This window comes from Leptodactylus fuscus, chromosome 1, assembly GCF_031893055.1.
Source record: "Leptodactylus fuscus isolate aLepFus1 chromosome 1, aLepFus1.hap2, whole genome shotgun sequence".
In the NCBI taxonomy this organism is placed as follows: Eukaryota; Metazoa; Chordata; class Amphibia; order Anura; family Leptodactylidae; genus Leptodactylus; species Leptodactylus fuscus.
In genome coordinates this window covers 160,348,989-160,368,381 of record NC_134265.1, presented here as the reverse complement: position 1 = coordinate 160,368,381, position 19,393 = coordinate 160,348,989, and the positions used below count along the sequence as shown (strand labels likewise).

Below are 19,393 nucleotides of genomic sequence, written 5' to 3'. Positions count from 1 at the left end.
AACACAATTTCAGCTTACTTCTGTGAACTTTACATAATAGAAATGACTGGATTGCACAATACATCTAAATACAGGCTCATCAACCATAGATCTAGACACAAGGCAATATCATATATTTCTTTTTATTTCTTTTTAAAACTGCCATTGTGCATTCTGCTAATTCCAATTGTGAGCAACTTGAATCCTGTGAGAACACTTTGTTGGGTCTCATTAACCCTGTTAATAATAACCTTTTGAGGTCATGTCGTTCTATTTGCCGCAGTGAAATAAGTTTATTTCAGCAGAATGAAGCCATTATTAGCTTGGCAGAGTCCACTTGTCAGAATTTTATGGAGCAGAACAGAGTTTGGCTTGAAAATTCAATAAATACTGTAATGTGAGAGGAGTTAAATTCCAAGGGCCGAGGGGCACTGCAAGGGGGATTTGTCATTAATGCAATGTTTTACAACCCTTGTAAGAAATCTCCTCCATGTACATTCTGGAGGAAGTGGCTCAGCTGATGGTATTGTTGGGACTAAACAAACAAATGCTGATTGTTTGGGTAATACAAATATGACCCGTAACATGTAAAGGCTACTCATTTGCTGTAATGTTTGTGCCATTGCCTCAGGTTTAGTTTGCATGCTCGTGACCAATTTACTTACTTACCTCTACATTTCTATCATCCAGCAAGCTGATCTTTTTAATGGATATGCAATCGAAATGGATGCCAATAGCAGGGCTTTCTGAATTTAATGGTAAAAAATAAAAGGATCTGTATTGCTGCCTATTTTTTTTTTTGCTGTTATTCTGTCCAAAAGAATAGATAAATAAACAGTAATGGATACTCTTCTTTTATTTAAATTGAAGTCTATGAAAGATGGATGTCCTCCCATTGTCATCCAAATTCGTGTATTTTTAGCACATCAGTTAAACAGATCTGCTAAGCCTGTATTTACATGAACATTATTCAAGGCCGTGAGACGGCCATTTTTTTTTTTACCGCCAATCACACCAGAGCATTAAAAGCAATTCATTTGACTTGCACTCTTTACTTGACACATTTTTGATGGTCCATTTTAACCTTGTACCGTTTTTGCCCTTTTTCATGGATTCCTCAGTAGACTGAAATCTACGAGGTATCTGTGAAAATGGGTGCCCCACAAATGCAACACTACCATTAAAAATGAGCCATTAAAGAGGACCTTTCATGTCCTCAGGCACATGCGGTTTAATATATCACTGGAAAGCCAACAGCTCTGAATTCAACAAACTGTTGGCTTTCCCGTTATGTGCGCCGGGGCTGTGGGAATGCTTACCTGACTTTACTCATCCATAGACTTGTACTGGGGGGCATTCCTCACAGCTTAGCATCATCGCTGGGTGGTAAGGAAAACCCCCTCTGACACTACATGGCTATGGACGAGTACTGTCAGGGGGCATTCCTCACAGCCCAGCTAGACTGTCAGGAATGTCCTTCTGACAGGGGTCAGAGACGGGGGCACAGTGGGCAGAGATATCTCTTGCCCTGGGGCACATAACGGGAAAGCCGACAGTATGCTGAATTCATGTGATGTGCAATACCAGATCCTACCCCTTGACAAAACTGGCACTGTTTCTGGAAAAAATCCCAGATCCTTAGTAAGTAGCATGAGGGTTTGCTTGCTCTTAAAGTTTAATAATATTTTTATTGAAAAAAATGGCAATACTTTATTCCGTAATGACCTTAACCCTTATTGTAGCGAGGTATTGAATGAGAAGACGAGAATGCTGATATTATAAAGCTTAACTTAATTATTCCTCTCAGCAAATAGCATTATTTTTTAGTGGAAACATATGTCTCATGCTGTAAGTGAAATGATTCACATATTAGTTTAAACCTATTATGGCCATTTCGCTCTGATCTGCTCTTGGACTCTCTTGACAGTCTGTGTAGGTTCTCACACATGTGGTTTGCATTTAATTATTGCTGACATGTAAAGTGTATGTCAACACATACTTTATCGTCATATAAGTAATGATGGGCCGACTGTAAAATAATCTCTCTGTCCCAAAGGGAATAGCGTAAATGTGATGCCGGCACACAGCACCATTTACATGTGGGAAGAAAAAGAGGGCGTATAAGTGCTGTGGGCTCATTCATTCCTTCCTATTTGATGTGATTATATGGGCTTCACATAAATACAACCTACAAATAAACAGAAGATAGCCTTTGATAGGGTTTCATGGTATTTCACAGTTTGCACACTGACCGAAAATAGCAGTTGCTTTTGGCATCAACATTTGGTCTGTCAAATATTGTGTGAGCTCAAGAAAAGATTAATCCTGCACAACATGTTTCCGTATCACAGCTTCATATATATCCTTGCTCGCCAGCCATTTCTAGGCAGCCTTCGCTAGAGTATATTAGCCCCCAAATATTGAAGACCTACTGTGAAATGACTGCAGTAAAATGGATGTACAGTATCAGATTCTCTTGGTTTATTACTTTCTACAGTAATGAAAAAGCATGTAATAAGAATTGCACTTTTATCTAACTTATTGTTGTATAATTTATTTTTGTTGGTTAAGCAGATGGTCTGTCTACAGGGTCTGTCAATCTCAATGTTATCAGTATTGTCTGTTGGTTGTCTACAAGGTTGGTTTGTTCCCTATGCATTACCTCCTATTGAGGTCATCCCCTTATGGTGTAGCATATGGTGCCCAAATAATACAATCATTCAGTGGCCACGTAAATGTTATATAAAATTTTATCTGGCGGGTGTCTACAATGCCGGTTGTAGGTTGTTTTGTGCCCTGTGCATTACACTTATGGTGCAGCATATAGTGGCCAAAAAAAAAATCAAATTTTATAGTGATCACCTAATATGACAGTAAGGTGCGTTGATAGCACTCCTCAATCAATAAACTATTGAAGAGCTAGTTGCCCTAGTCGCCCTATGCTACTGTACAGGTTACACATCCAAAAGCGCAATTCTCTCTTTTCCTCAGTTTTTTTTGTCTATGTCATATATACAGATGCACACTCTTCACTTGAAATATAATAAAATGAGTGACACAAGATGACCAGCTTTGAGAAACCACATGATTTTATAATACTATGTTGGGAAATATTTATACTGTATATAGTTAAAGGGGTTCTCCCATCTCAGTGTTTCAGCAATCATGCTGCAGTCTGTTCTTTTCACTTCCTGTATTATTTGAGAACGATCACAATGCTTATGCAGATCAGATAATATGCAGATGATTGTACAGAATGGATTCAGTGTTATTTGTGTGTTTACATAGAGAGATAACAGACCAGGCTTTATCAGCAAACTGCAATTGGCTGAACGATTGATCTGCAAGCAAGAGCAGTAAATGACATCACTTGTCCTATAGGTCCTTGGTTATTGCAATGCTCTGTAGACAGTGGAAGGAATAAGGTCTCATAGCAGGCAAACAAAGCAGAATTTCTAAAGCAATATATTTAGGAATATCTTCAATTTATATAAGCTGCCAGTATAGATAGGATCCTTGAGATGGAACAACCCCTTTATCTAGTGGTTGTGTTGTGGGTGCCAGCCTGCCAATGGTTTTGCTACCATGTATTGTATTTGATTGTGAGTTGTTAACCAAATTTGCAAAATGGTAAAGGTGGACACATCTATATATATGATCTTTCTACTTTTTTTTTTTTATAGTTTTAATATTCTTTTCAGACATTTAACCTTGTAAACAGTTGAACCTGAATGTTCCACCACCATCTGTTGCTCAGACTTGCTCTTACTTTGTTTTTCATCTAATGTAAAATGCCAAGACTAACAGAACATACATGTGGTTATGAGTTATTTTTATAGCTCAAAGACTCTGTAAGATAGTGTTGCATACTTAAGATGTAGATCAGGTTACAACATAAATTTTACAGCTGCATTCTCCAGCCAGACTTGGCATGACCAGCTATTTTAGTGACATTGAACAATAGGCTACCAGAATGGGTCATTGAAATTGTTACTGCCTTGACCAAGGCGCTCCAAATCCAATGTCTAGAAGAAGTTCAGATGATATACACTCTTAAATCAGGATTCCACGGTTATTGTGAAGATGAGAATGTGTTCATTAGTCAATATTACTCCAATCATTTGTGTTTTATATCTGTTAGAGTGTTCAGATTATTCCCATCATGTAGCAAATTGTAAGAATCAAAATGAAGTGTGATTATTCAGTATACCTAATGAATTCTTATAGCTGACGGTATCTAGACTTCTCCAGTACTAAAGAAATCATTGTGGAAATAGTGGGTTTCACAAAAACAGCCACATCTAAAATGTTAAAGCATATGGCTTTGGGTTGTTCTGGTGTGGTTTCTCTGATTCCCAGCCCCCTCTTCAGACTGTGTTATGTACACTGTTTGGTAGACTGAATCACTCCCTCAACTAGTCCACCTAAGAGTGGAGCACAGGTTAAGGAACTGGTGGCCATTTTACAGAAATGAAGAAAGAATGAGCTGGGAATTGGAAGAACTACACTAGAAAGAAACCATTTTAATCTTGCATTTACAGCTTGCCCTTCTTGATTTTTCTATATCACAGTTTTGATATATTATGGTCCCTGCAATGTGCCTAAAATAACAAAAAAATACTCACCTGTCTCTTCCAGTCCTCCTGGCTTCTGTTTACTTTCATATGGCATGTGACAGCTACAGCCAATCATCCGCTGCAGTGGTCGCACACAATATTAGATAAGATAAGATAATCCTTTAATAGTCCCACAGTGGAGAAATTTCAGTATGTTACAGCTGCATAGTAATACAGATACAGGATAATAACAGTAATATATTATGGAAGTAGACACACATATGCTGAGAAGAGAAGATACATTAGGAGTCCATAGCAGCTAAGGAAGAGAACAAAGAAACAAGGAAGACTTCAGAATCATTTAGTTCTCTGTTCAGGGTGATCTTCGCTTGGTCTGATGTAGATTATGTAGCCTGATCGTGGTTAGGAGGAAGGACTTGGGACAGCGCTCCTTCTCACACTTGGAGTGAAGCAGTCGGTCACTGATAGTACTGCCCAGTGCTGTCACGGTCTCATACATGGGATGGGAGTTGTTCTCCAGCATGGAGGTCACCACGGACAGAATCCTTCTGTCACCCACCACCTGTACTGGGTCCATGGGGCTTCACAGGACAGAGCTGGCCCTTGTGATCAGCCTGTCAAGTCTATTTCTATTAGTGGCAGACAACCATGACACCAGTAATAAGGCATCTGACCACTGCGGCCATTGATTGACTGTAGCTGTTCCATATGCAGTTAAATAGGCATCAGGAGGACCAAAGGAGAGACAACACTGGATTCCTTAGAAACAGGTGAGTGATAATTTTTTGCTATTTCAGAAATTTTGGACTTTACATGGATTTACAACATTACAGTGGTCTGGCGCCCCTAACTCCTATCATGTGAAAAGGATACCTGTATTGTGAAATTTTTTAATGCAAGCCAGAGGGCGCTTCACTTTCAATATGCTCCAGACAGTGAAAGATATTATCTGAGATTTGCAAAGAGAAATGTGCCAGGCTTCAGGCTTAATTTGCATTCAAGTAAATTTGTACGCAACACAATTCTAACACAAAGTAAGTCAACCAGTACGTGGTCTAAAATTAGACAGAAGTTTCTAAAAATGTGCCTAATTTATCATTTCTCATGATAAATCTGAATAAACTTTCTAATGTTTTCATGAGACAGCCCCTTTAATTAATGATAGACGATGGGTCCTCATGTTTCTTAGTGTTTAAGTGTCTAACAAATGTGTAATAAATGTATTCTAGCCTCTGCGGTTACTCAAGATAGCAGAGATCCTTTACCTGTGAAGTGTAAATTGCTATGCCGAATGCACTTTCTCCCATTTAGGCATTTGCATACTTCTTCATGTATCCGCACTGTGGAGGGCATCCCTTTCAGAATATTTGATATTCCTGCAGATTACAGGGAAGTAGGTTGCATACGGTAGCAGCTCCACTACCTGATTTCCTGCCATTTGTTTTGATTGAAACTAGGTTTCCATGACAGTCACTTTTCAGATTCCCAGTAGATATATTTTTTTTTTCCGTTCCTCAACTGATTAGCGAGACAAACCTTTTTATGGCTTTTTTATCTATGACTTTTTATGCGTTGTGTTGTTAAGCATAGTCAAAACAGAATTCTCATTGGGAAACATTTTGTCTGTGAGCGGATGACACATTTTACTTGTAATGTTGCTCAGCGCCACCAGGGGTTATCATCTTTACAAGGTTTTTGTTTAGCTTTGGAAGTGTTGAGACTATTGCTATATTGTCTGTACATTCTGCTGTTATTTGATATTTCCCTAAAGCCTTGTTACCGACTTGTTAGCATATTCTGACCAACATGCTCAATTATCATTTTTTTATGCTAATGTGAGAGAAAGATTTCCCTAATTTATTTTATTTTCAATGTGATATATATATATATATATATATATATACATACATATATGCACACACACACACAATACATATATATATATATATATATATATATATATATATATATATATGTATTGTGTGTGTGTGCGCATATATGTATGTATATATATATATATATATATATATATATATATATATATATAATGTGTATATATATATATATATATATATATATATACATACACACATATATATATATATATATATATATATATATATATATATATATATATGTGTGTTTGTGTGTGAGTACTGAACATGTCAGATGTAGCAGAGGACACAATAACTTCCTTCTATCCATGTTTTACCTGAAACTCCAGGTAAATCTGCATAGCTATAAATAGTGGAGGTAGGGTGAATATATAATCTCCAACAAGATACAGATGTGTCCTTCCTTATCTTTTATATTGGCTCAAGATATACTGAGCATTAGCTTTGAAATAACAATTTTTGAGTTACTCTGTCAGGTGTTTTTTTTTGCTTTTTGAGGCTGGTAACCGCATGCCATTCTTTTGAGGATATCTTGAGGTACCTGCAGATCATATCTCATGCACAAACAATTCTAAAGAAGGGTTAAAGAGACATTCAGCAACTTCCATATAAGGTTTTATGAACAATTTGGCTGCTGTTGGAGTGTATAAGGAACTTTACTACAGTGCTTAGTAGGTCCCTTTCGTTAAAAGGGGGCTGTGTATTGAGATACCAAATCTGCTGCCTCTATTGTGTGGGAATATCCCGCAGTGCATAATAGAGAAAAAGGCACAATGGAGCGTATGCCTTCTACACAGTGAATAGAGGTAATCTAGCAAAATAGGACACTTGTAAATGTATTTATTTATATATTTATTCATTTTTTTTCTTTGCAAAAACAGCCTTGAGAGCATAATATTTGCTGAATGATATGTATATAGATTGTGTTTGGTAGTATCCAAACCGCCCTTGTTAGTAGCTGGATGAAGCGACTAGTAAACTGTGTAAAGGGTGACGATTTTTTAATCTGCTCAACCTTTTACTTCCTCTGTGAATTCAAGACATTTGTCCTCGGGGTTAACTGGAGCTACAGGAGTGGGAGAAAGTGTTTTTAATTTCAAGGGTCAGGAGCTGGAAGAAACACTATAAATATTTCCTTCCTAAGCAGTCATCATGCTGCAGCAGGTCATTAATTTAAAGGAGGCTTTCCATTGATGGAGCTCATTCAGCTGTCCAGATGATGGGTGAGCTGGTACCTCTGTCCTGACTTCCACGCAAATACACTATTTTGTGCCGTTATTTACCTATGATTTGTTCGGTCGAAGGATGCTCTGCAGCATTAAATGAGAAAGATGTGGGAGGATGGTGAGATTTCTGTGATCGACTGAGCAGTGAATAGTTAAAAGAAAGGGTCCTTAGAGATTCCAGAAATATAAGCCTCATCGCCAAATGAATTTATATTGTATGAGTCAAAGACTTTCTCTGTTTTGTGGTCTAGATCCCTAGTTGCAGTTCTGTCTGTTAAGAGGCATCACAATGAATTATGCACAAGATTGCCTGAATACCTAATTCTGTCTGGATTTGGAAGCATCATACATTACAGCTAGCAGTGCTTTATGGTGCATTTCCACATGTTTTCTCTTCTCCATGTTTTTACATTGCAAAATACGGGGACATTCTAAATAGGACTGGTAGGGAATATGCATAATATGTGCTCATCTACAAAACATCTGCTATGTGCATACAGGATTTTATTTCTAGTATGTTTTATTTGTATAACTTCAGTCCAAGATTGAGCTCCTCATGTTTGATTTCACTCCTAACACCTACCATACATATCTTCTACTTACTGAAAAATGTTGATTCAGTATCTGTCATCCATGATCTTCCCAATAACCAATTTGCATGTACAGTACAGACAAGTGTTAGAAAGAACCATCTCTTTTGAACCAATAGTATGATAATTGGAGGTCAGGGAGGGTGCTTAAAAACACATGTATTTCTTTTCCTGGGCACCGCCACAGTGTCTGGTCTTCTTCCATTGGCATACCCGTAGTGTTCTGGTTCTTTCCGAGACTCCATTGGTGCACCACTGATCGCCACTGAGGCTTGTAATTGGGCCTCAGAGGTCACATGGGGTGGACTTTGAGTTTATGGTGCACAGCCTCAAAGTTTCATGATTTTGATGCCTCCTCCATTTTTTTTTTTTACCAGCCTTTGTTCTGCATTAGGTAGACATTGCCAGTAAGCATAGTGCATTATGACGTACTAGGTTAGCAGAAAAAAATCATTAGTGTAGTCGTATAAAGAACTATATGTTAGGGTAAGTTTGACAACAAAAAAAATAAAGATATAAAGAGTAACATAAGTGGAGGTTGATATATGCAGACATAGTAAATAGTACTTTACAATGACAATGAGAAGTATACAGGTTGACGCTTGGTTCACACTGTTGTTCAGGGGTCTGCTTGGGGATCCCCAGAATGGAAACCTAATCCGCTTAAAAAAGCGGTTACCTACAGAAATCCACAGATGCGATATAGACTATAATGCGGTTCAATGGGTTTCTGCATGAAAAAGGTGAAAAATGCGGAGAGAAAAGTGCTGCTCGTTCTGCATTTTTTATGTGGTTTCGGGGACAGAATCCCCAAATGGAGTGCAAGTGCTGATGTGAACCCAGCCTTAGTTGGAATCTCTAAAATCTAGGGATGAGATACATTGTACCAAGCTGCAAATATAGAAAATTATAAGAATAAACACTACAATCCCTACGAGACTATTTGCTAAATAGCTGTATGCTGTGTCATAAATCATTTGTACCTGAAGGAAAACTTTAAGAAATATTGAATTTGGAGTGGCAAACTATGATATATTAAAGCAGAAACTTACTAGAGCCCGATATTGCTGATCCTGTTAAATGAGTGCTTTTTATAGACCTTTGTTTGGATATGGTGACGTGTGCCAGCCTCATTATTTGTATGCCATTTCTATCCGCCCATGAAATCCATTGTTGTATGTCGCAGACTCATCTGTACAAGACTGCACCATTTAAAACAACTAAAGCAAAAACCTATTTTTTGTGTAATTTGTTTTCATCTCCATTACAAAAATTGTTCAGTGTATAAAGTGACATTCATCATTGGATGGATATACTTTGAGACGGTATTGTACAGTTCATTAAACCGCTAACATGTTCTACCTTATGAAATATATTTGTCTTAGTCATAAAATAATGAAATACTTTTATGGTACTTAATGTACGAACCTACAAAGATCAGGAAGTTATTTCTACTTAGTGGCAGCAATAAATGGTGGCCAGTCAGATGATGACCAGACATAATGGGCTCTGTGAGCTGGCTCATACAGTAGTGCCATAGTGGAGGATCCTGCTATATGATGTCTGTACGCCCTAACAGCTCATATTCACAAAGGTTTAAGGGTTACAACTTTAAAGCTAGGCCATATTTTCATCCATTTGGGAGGCTCTGGTGTCACGTATTCCTTCATGTTTCCTGGAAATATCAATGCAGCGTGCAGTGGTGGTTTCTCAGTAAAATGATAGACTCTGGGCTCTAGATCAATTCCATAATAAGCAAACTGGGTTCATTGGGTGATGGGTTCAGTTCTCTGTCATTTTCTGTTTTCTACTTTTATGGTGGAATAGAAAACTGGAAATTACAAGAAAGATGTCAACAGAACCTAATCCATTAAGGGGTCTCGCTTATGAACCATAACTATTTGTCTGGGAAGGAGAGTAGACTGAAAAAGGGATAAGAAGCGTTGTTTACCTCACCAGTTCCTCTACAATCTTGTTTGTCTCTACTTCCTGAACCTGTTCCAACATACAGGAAATGATAAAAAAAAGCTTGCTCAACGGGGCCACACGGTGGCTCAGTGGTTAGCATTGTAGCCTTGCAGCGCTGGAGTCCTTGTGTTCAAATCCCACCAAGGGCAAAAAACCATCTGCAAGGAGTTTGTATGTTCTCCCCGTGTTTGCATGGATTTCCATCCCATATTCCAAAATGACATACTGATAGGGGAAAAAATGTACATTGTGGGCTCACAATCTACATAAAAAAAAAAAAAAACCTACTCAGTCAATAAGTGGCTGAGGTGGGTGACTATTGTTGCCAGTGACTGACAAAGTAGACATTTTATGTGTGTCAAAATGGATCTAGGAAGTAGAATATCATTGGGTATCCGATAAGCAAAAGAACAGAAACTACAGAGGATCTGGTAGGTGAATATCAATTCTTTTCTTTTTTAACATACTCTTCGCACATAGCGAAAAAATTTCCCTTCATGGGCAACCCTTTTAAAATCAGAGAAAAAGTAAACGTACATTATTTTAATGGCAGATAAGTTCTTTAAAAAAAAAAAAAAAATATATATATATATATATATATACTGTATATATGTGTGTGTGTGTGTTATAATGATATAAGTCGTCTCCATTCCACTCTGTAACAGTGAATGAGTAAGATCAGAGAAGGCTAGATACACATGCCGGAAATTTATGGCACATCTGGTAAGGGAAAAGAGCAATTTTAATGGCTCAGCCCAAATATCTAGGAGTTCAGTGACGTTAAACAGAGAACTCGATCACCTCTGAGGATTCAAGTGGGATTTAGAATTGCATTTTTATGAAGAAAGACGGTAGTATGGACTTTGTGGCTTGGGAAAGTGAAATATAGTTGAACTGTTTAAACAGAGTACATCCTCTTTTATTATGAGTACCTTTTTGTAAGGAATCTGTGGGTTATTTGCGTTGTGTGCCGATTGGACCAGTCTATACCCCGTCCACACTACTGACTTCTAATTAAGCAATATTTAGCCCCTTTTTTATAACACATCATAAAATTGAATTGCTGATATTTTGTGTGCTATGAGTAGTATTTAATCATTGCTCTGGGAAACATTGACATGGTTGACCTTATCCCATTAAAGATAGATATTTATATATATTGTACGCCCAGGTTTTAAAGTTTAAAATTACTTTTTCCTCCCAACATTACCAAATTAACTAAGTAAGTGTGAAGTTAAAACATGAGCCTTGTAGAATTAGCCTTTTTTTCCACGTTAAAGGGCTTGACCAGTTCTTTTTACTATTCACGGTCTATCCTCAGGATAGGTCATCAATAAAATATCACTGGGGGTCTGACACCAGGAACCTCCCTGATCAGCTCTTTGAAAAAAATTTGCATTGTTTGTTCAATCATCTTCATCTCTTCACTATTTACAATGCACACTGTTTCTTAGCGGCTGCACAATTTCATTGCAGCAACATCTCATAGAACTGAATGACACAATGATTATTTAGCATGGCTGCTATGAAACAAATGATATATTAATTAAGCAGAGTAAGGCCGGGGCAACATGGACCGGAAACGCCATGATTTGTCCGCAGCGGAGACGCTGCAGGAAAAATCGCGGCGTTGTACAGTGCAGGCAAAGTGGATGGGATTCATGCGAATCCCATCCTCACTTTGCGGAAAAGATCGCAGCGCGGACACCAAATAATAAAAATATATTTATATCAGAATTGTATTTTACCATTATTTTATAACCTTTCCGTAAGCCATGAAGGAGTTATAAGACTTTAACCTGACTTTTAAGACCGGTTTGATCATGAAATTATTATTTTACCAGTTTCTGAGGTGTGAATCTAAATCCTTTTACTTATACGGATCAGACCTTCAATGTAAGTGTTGAATGGCATCAGAAAACAAAGCAACCTTTCCTCCCTCTGAGAGCACATTCTATATATCTCCATCTCTGTGATAGCATCAAAGTCATTATGTAGCAGTTGGCTCGGATACGCTTGCACAGACACAAATTGAGTCCGACAGGACTGATGTCTTATGGATGCTGCTGCTATTTGAAATGCTGGCATGAAGATGGTTATGATGATAAGAGTGAGCTGGTGCCCTCAGCGCATGGCCTACTATGATTTCTGTGGCTTTCATTCATGTCAGGGGCACAGTACATACTATCAAAGGACAAGCACAAGCCATGTGTGCTGCTGAAATATAACAGTATCTATATAGTAACTACATATATTATCTGTGTTTAATCCAACATGTTTAAAGTCAGTTTGGGTTTACGGAGTTCCTAGACACAGACATCAGCTCATAATATTTCCTGCATATTTGTTTGATTAATTTTTTTCATGTTTTTTTTTTCTTTTCATGTTTAGAAATACAGATGACATCAAAGCACTTTATGCTGTTATTGAATCACTGAGGTCGCAACATTACGTACCTCTCATAATACCACTATTGTAGGGGAACATGCAAGAAGATATTGACTCACCTCAAGTATCCATATCTCTGTACATATGCAAACATAATAGATTACCATACTTTATAAGGATATATGATACTATATAAGGATATATTATACTATGATGTCTCTGCATAAGGGTAGAGTAATAGATATATAGTACCATAGGGCATTAGCCCTGTAAAGTGCCAGCAGGCATCATTTTGTGTTCTGTTGTCAGAAGTGGTGCAGCATTTATCTCTACAATAAAATATAGTGAATGGCAGATTAAATACTCTTATATGTGAGGAAGTCTCCAAACCTACAGGTATAACTCAGAACTTTTGCTTGACATTTCTTTGGCAACATGTCGCAGTACCTTAGGCTAGTGCAGTTAATATATTAAGCAGTGGGATGTTGATTCTGAAAGTGAGAAACTGTAGGATAAAGAATGGTACATCCATCACATAAGTCTAGTAATTTGTCTTTGGTGTTCAATGTGTTTTATTGCTCAAAATCCTGACCAACACGGTGGCTCAATGGTTAACACAGCAGCCTTGCAGCGTTGGAGTCCTGGTTCAAGTCCCACTAGCAACAACCTCTGTAATGAGTTTGTATATTCTCCCCAAGTTTGCATGGGTTTCCTCCCATTCTACAAAGACATACTGATAGGTGGGGGGAAGGGGGAAATGTACATTGTGATCCCCATGTGGGGCACACAATCTGCATTAAAAAAAAAAAAAAAACACCCTGTGTGAACTTAGGCTAAGGCCCCATGGGCCATAATCACATCGCTAAAGCGCTGCAGAAAGAACCATGTCATGAACGCATTGCGGTTCTTTCCACAGCGCTTTTAAGAGAAAGTTCACAGAGTTTTCCTCTGCGGACTTTCTCTTAGCATTATATCTATGGGAAAGCTGCCAGCATTTCCGTAGATATAATTGAAATGCTGAGATTTGCAAAGCTGCAACGGATTTGCAAATCGCAGCCTGTCCGCGCTGCGATCTTTTCCGCAAAGTGGGGATGGATTTCACATGAATCCCATATCCACTTTACCTGCACTGTACAACGCCGCGATTTTTCCCTCAGCTTCTCCGGCGTTTCCGGTTCGTGGGGCCCCGACCTTAGTAAGGATTCCATTATATTTAAGAGAAGTTTGATCAGCCCCACCCGTCTTTACCCTCCCTGTATTAATTGGCAAATTTTTATACGCACTTCAATAGGGAGAAAGCTGTCAATCAGAAGCAGGGAGTGCTGAGAAGCCTGCGGCTCATGATAATTGAGGGTTCCTCCCTCACAGCACAGCTGTAACTGTAACGAAAAGTACTTTACAGGCAGATATACCAGATAGAACTGCAAAATCATAAAGGTGATGACAGATTCTCTTTAATAGTCCTATGCAGAGTTATACTCTTTGGCCATATGTGTGCCATGACTGCCAAGAATCCTTTACATGAAGTAGTATGGTGGATCAAGTTGATTCTAAATTCCCAATATAATATCATGGGGGTTCACGCTACAATTTACCTTTGATAGACAATGTTCAAAGTGTATGCATTGTTTTATAGGCAAATGGTTACATATATTAGAAACATAAATTTGTTTTATTTTTTTGTACTTTGTTTATTCAAAATTAATATATATATATATATATATATATATATATATATATATATATATATATTCTCGCCCGGCGCTAAGCTAGTTACCTTCCTACCTGTTCTTTATGTTTTGTGATATTGAAATACATTATTTCCAGGCTGGAAAAGCTTTTCAGTGATACCTGCTTTATAAATATGTATTCAATTTTGCATGTACTAAAACATGTGTAATGCATTAACCTGGCACTACCTTTACTAAAATGACAGCTAATTATGAAGATAAATTATTCGGGTGATGATCTGACCAGGGGAGGAAACCATCTGGGATTAGGTTTACTTTGCTCTAATATGGGGAAATACATCACCGGCTCTGCCAAGCTGCTTCTTGGCATCGAGTGTGCTGGCAAAAACACAGAGTGTGTAATGTGCTTCAGTTAGTATAATGTAAAAATGGGCTAGTTTTACAGTGTGTTGCTTGATGGGCATCAGACATTAATATGCTAGAAGAATCCCAGTCTTATCTGTACTTTTTTTTATCTTTTCAGGCTGTGAAAATACTGCACTGAAACACTTCAAGTGGGTAGACGCCCGTTGGCTTTGAGAGCTGGTGAAATCAAGCCTTCCTAAGCATGCAGGTGCCAAGCTGTCAGATGATGAACTTTGCCAGGCCAGTGCTGGTACTTCTGTGCTTCCTACTCCATGCTGATGCTGAAAGTAAGTCTAGCGCTTTGTTCTGTTTGAGGTCTTGACCATAATGAGCAGTTTTGTTTTTGGTTGGCAGCCTTTGAGGGCCTTTGAACAGGCCTTTTTATGACAGAATGCTAAAAACACTGTGGGATCCTGACTGGCTCTAGGCCACCCTCTGAAAACCACTATTTACGTGACTTCTTCAATATTTCTGTTGGGCAAACTGCTGAAATGTGTGCCCCATACTCAGCAATTGGATTTCACTTGTCCCTCGCCATTACAAAGCTAAGCTTTAAAAAAAAAAAAAAAAAAAAAGGCTGTAAAGAACTCGATGCAGCTTACCAGGATCCAGACAATAAAGGACACAGCATATATAACACTTGTTCAATACGAAACTGTGATTCCACTATCAGTATTACTGTATTGTTATTCCTAGCATGTAGCCGGTGGAACTACAACTCTCAGCTTGCCTTAGGTATTGTAGAACAACAGCTGGAAAGCTATACCGTGGGTTGCGGATTACTGCTGTAGACTAAACAAAAAATTACACTGAGTTTACAGTAAATCTGCCTCCTTTGTGCAGGCCATGGCAGCTGCCGCAGCAGTTGCTTGAGAGTTGTCCACACACATTAAGAGATTCTTTTGAGCACACACTGACATATGAAGGAGATAAAGATTATAACATTGACTCTTAGGGAGGGGGGGTATGACAACTGCCATGGTTTAATAGACTCAGTAAATCAGACACAATGTAAACAATATAAGCCAAAGCATTTTTTAAGAATTATCACCTTTTTTTAATATCATTCACCCTGTTTAATTAAGGGTTAAATGAATGATAAACATTAAGAAAAATACGACCATGACCACACATACAAAGCGACCTTGTTCTAGTGGGTCCCTGCACTAATGGGTGCATGACTGAAGGACACCCGCCAACATCACAATGATGAAACTGTAGGGGGGAGAGACTTAGTAGCCCAACAGCACCCTTGCTGTCAAACTTCTCTGTTACTGTGAACCACAGCATCACACAATCACATTACCTGTCCATCAACCAACACCATGCAGTTCTACATGGGAACAGATTGCACAAGCTTTGGATTTGCAGTCCAGGTTCTTAAAGTTGCTAAACTGTACTTTGTCTACATATACTGATGATAGATACACTATAAATGTTCTTACTCTTGTCTAGAATGTAAAAGCTATATGCAACATGATTCAGATAAATTGATGCAAAAATAGTTTAATTTCTATACATAATCTTATACTGTGATGTTAAAGGAATGCTATAATTCTTAATGTTTTGGATAGCTACCCTTAAAATAACAAATACTGTATACTGGGGATACAGCGGAGGTTTTCTGTTTGGGGCCATGGTCTTCATTGACATTCCGCCTGTGCACAAGCACTTCAGCCAATCAATTGGCTGGCGTGCTCCGGTGTAGGCCAAAGGTCAGGAAGACAGGGGTCCCGAGCAGAGACTGTCTACTGGATCCACAGCCGAATGGATAGGAAAGTATAAAGTATTTGTTATGTTAAGAAGTGGAACACCCCTTTAAGTCAGTTTACATTACAGAAAGCCAATCTATCAGGTCATTTATGCTGTTCTATAGAGAGGTGCCCTATACAGAGGTGGATGCTATGCAGTTGGATTGGGTAGAATTCTCCAGAATCCTGTTCCACTGTACAGATACATGTTGGTATGACATTGACACTTTAATTATGAAATGGTTTTGTAATTAGTGTATGGGTGGAATGAGTTTGTTGGCTTAGTACGTACGATTTATTTGGAGAGCATATGATAGCTTTCTCTACAAAGGGATTTCAGGAAACATTTGAAGTAAAAATGTCACCTTCAATATCAGGTGACATTACAGACTAACATGTCTAATTTAGGGTAATTCCTCTATAACCTTATACATTGTGCAATTCATTATAGTCTTTTTTACAATGAGGGGCCCATTTCTGAGAATTCATTCTGAATAAGCCGGAAAAACCTGATGATCAGCTCATCCATACATGAAGGTGTTATACCTGTAAAAGATGAATTGCCACTGAAAAACGATATGCTGAAAAATGAGGATTATATTAAGTATGTCGAGGCATACATTTCTTTTTTGAATCTCACAGTATATGACCCTGCTTTTTACGGTCCCCCACTGTATATAACCCCTTTCTTATGCCCCCCCCCCCTCCCTATTTATGGTCCCACGCAATGTATGACCCTTTTTTATCCCCCACCCCCCCAGTATATTACCATTTTTTTAAAGACCACCTGCAAAATATGACCTCCTTCTACCCCCTTTCCCCCCACACACAGAGTAGTACCTGATACATTTTTACTCACCTGTCCACACCCCAGTCCTGTCGCCCTCCTCTTCTACCTCCAGAGTGCACTGTAGCCGACGCTGACGAATGCCAGGATGCACAGTGTAATAGCGTTCTTCAGCAGTGTGGCGGTAGTGTAGTGCTGCCTAAAGGAGGATGGAGGATGGCCAGGACAAGAGTGTGGACAGGTGAGTAAAAATTATCGGCAGCTACTTATTGCAATAATACACCTAAAATATCTTTGCATGTCACCTGTGGCAAGCGTGTCATAGGTTCGCCATCACTGCTCTTGTTGCTTTTCTCAGACTCCCACAATGACATATCAGTAGCTATAAACATTTTCAAGTTCACTATAAAACAGGACAGGGCAGTTTGTAAGGGTACATTATTGTGGGGTGAATAGAACTAAAGGGCCCTTCAATAAAGGACAGTGAAGTGCAGTGTTATGTTCATAAACAATTGCATTGGTCACTTCTTACTTGTTGCAAAAACTCCTTCTTTGTCCATTTTATTTGTGGTTATAACTATGCATCTAAAACTGTGGAGGTATAGCACAGACAACTATCCTATAGCATATATTAGGGAATTTTATATATAGTAATTCCTTCAGTCAGTGTTATTATCAAAATCTCTCCCTTAACACAGGGGTGTGGGTTGTATTTCCCACCATTGCCCTGAAAATGTGTCAGCAGACTACTGTCGGTGGCAGTCTGTAGTTTCTGCCTGTAGCCTGCTGACAGATTCCTGACATAATTTTTGTGCCGTAAATACTGTTCTCCACTATTATTTAATAAATGTAAGGATCACTATAACAAGCTAGAGTACATGTCCATGTCTGAAAATGTGTACATGCTCATGTCTGTACAATAGGCTATAAACATAAGGCAAACGTAAGTGAGAAGAGCGTGTTTATTACAGACAAGCATATGTCACTTATTTTAGACTTGTGAAATAAATTGATTGTGTAGTTGAAGTAATTTGTTCTATTTCAGATGCATTTGTCATAGCCTGTGTAACTAGGACGTGACATCTACCATGTTGTTGGTCCTAGACGTAATTACAGCACTAAGTAAAGGTCACCAGACACGCACTACAACAGCTTTCGCTGTAAAGCCAAATCACACAGTATTGATATTTTTCTACAATTTGTGGTGTTTGGACTGTGCTTTTCATTACATCTACAGTTACGTTTTTGTTAGTAATTGATTTAGAATTAATGTCAATGACTTTAACTGCAATAGAAGCATAAAAACTTTGTAAGTGTCTTTTTGGAAAGAAATACAACAAATAAAATACTTTTAGAACATTTAATTCTAATATACAATGAAATCTGTGCTAAGGACCATCAATTTGAGAGGACCACCCCTTTTTCCTGACCAGATTTCCCATGCCATATTTTATTTCTGTCATATACTGTGCATATTGGTCATTTTTTTGGGGAGGGCTAACCCTTCAAAAGACTGTTTGCAGCTTTTTAGGTCATAGGTGTGTATAGTTATGTGTATAGTTAAATACATTTTCATAACAGTTTTGAACATTCTTTTGTTCATGAAGATCTGGTTGCCATACTTGAGGCATGCATGCCATATCTTCTTTCTGGTATATAAAGTGCTGAATAGTTAAAGAGGTTCTCTACTGTGGACAATCGCTAGATTTGCTTTGATTCTAAAATAAGGACATTTTAGATTGGTTTTCCCTTCCTGTTCTCTATTACCTAGAAAAAAGGGCCATCTTAAGATCCCAAAGAGAAGGAAACCTTTTCTAAGGACTGAGCATCACAGTGTTCTACATGGCCACCCAGGGATTCTATCATTACAATTCCCTTTTCTAACTAAGTACACATAGGAATAGCCTTAAGAAAGGTTATTCTTCTCTTACCTTTATTATTCTGACCCGCGCCACCGTTCCTGAGAAATATCATCTTTCTTCCACATGTAATTGAGTTTTCAGACAGCACTGGGGGCCTTCCCCCTTGCGCTTAAACAGTACAGGGGGCATCCCCTGTACTGTCTGAAAACTCTCCAGCGACGCCTTCATCTTCTTCTCCAGACTGCCTCTTCTCTCATGCTGCCATCGCGTCTTC

At 38.4% G+C, this 19,393-nt stretch overlaps 1 protein-coding gene across 36 annotated transcripts in view; it reads left to right on the top strand.

Moving 5' to 3' along the window:
• The window catches only part of PTPRD (protein tyrosine phosphatase receptor type D), a 1,471,303-nt gene that overhangs the window by 1,232,671 nt on the left and 219,239 nt on the right, over positions 1 to 19,393 (top strand). For all 36 annotated transcript variants that reach the window (XM_075278421.1, XM_075278482.1, XM_075278474.1 and 33 more), the window contains one exon: positions 14,838 to 15,006. In XM_075278421.1, the coding sequence (XP_075134522.1) occupies positions 14,922 to 15,006 (85 nt within the window). In that variant the 5' untranslated portion in view covers positions 14,838 to 14,921. The remainder of the gene's footprint in view (positions 1 to 14,837; positions 15,007 to 19,393) is intronic.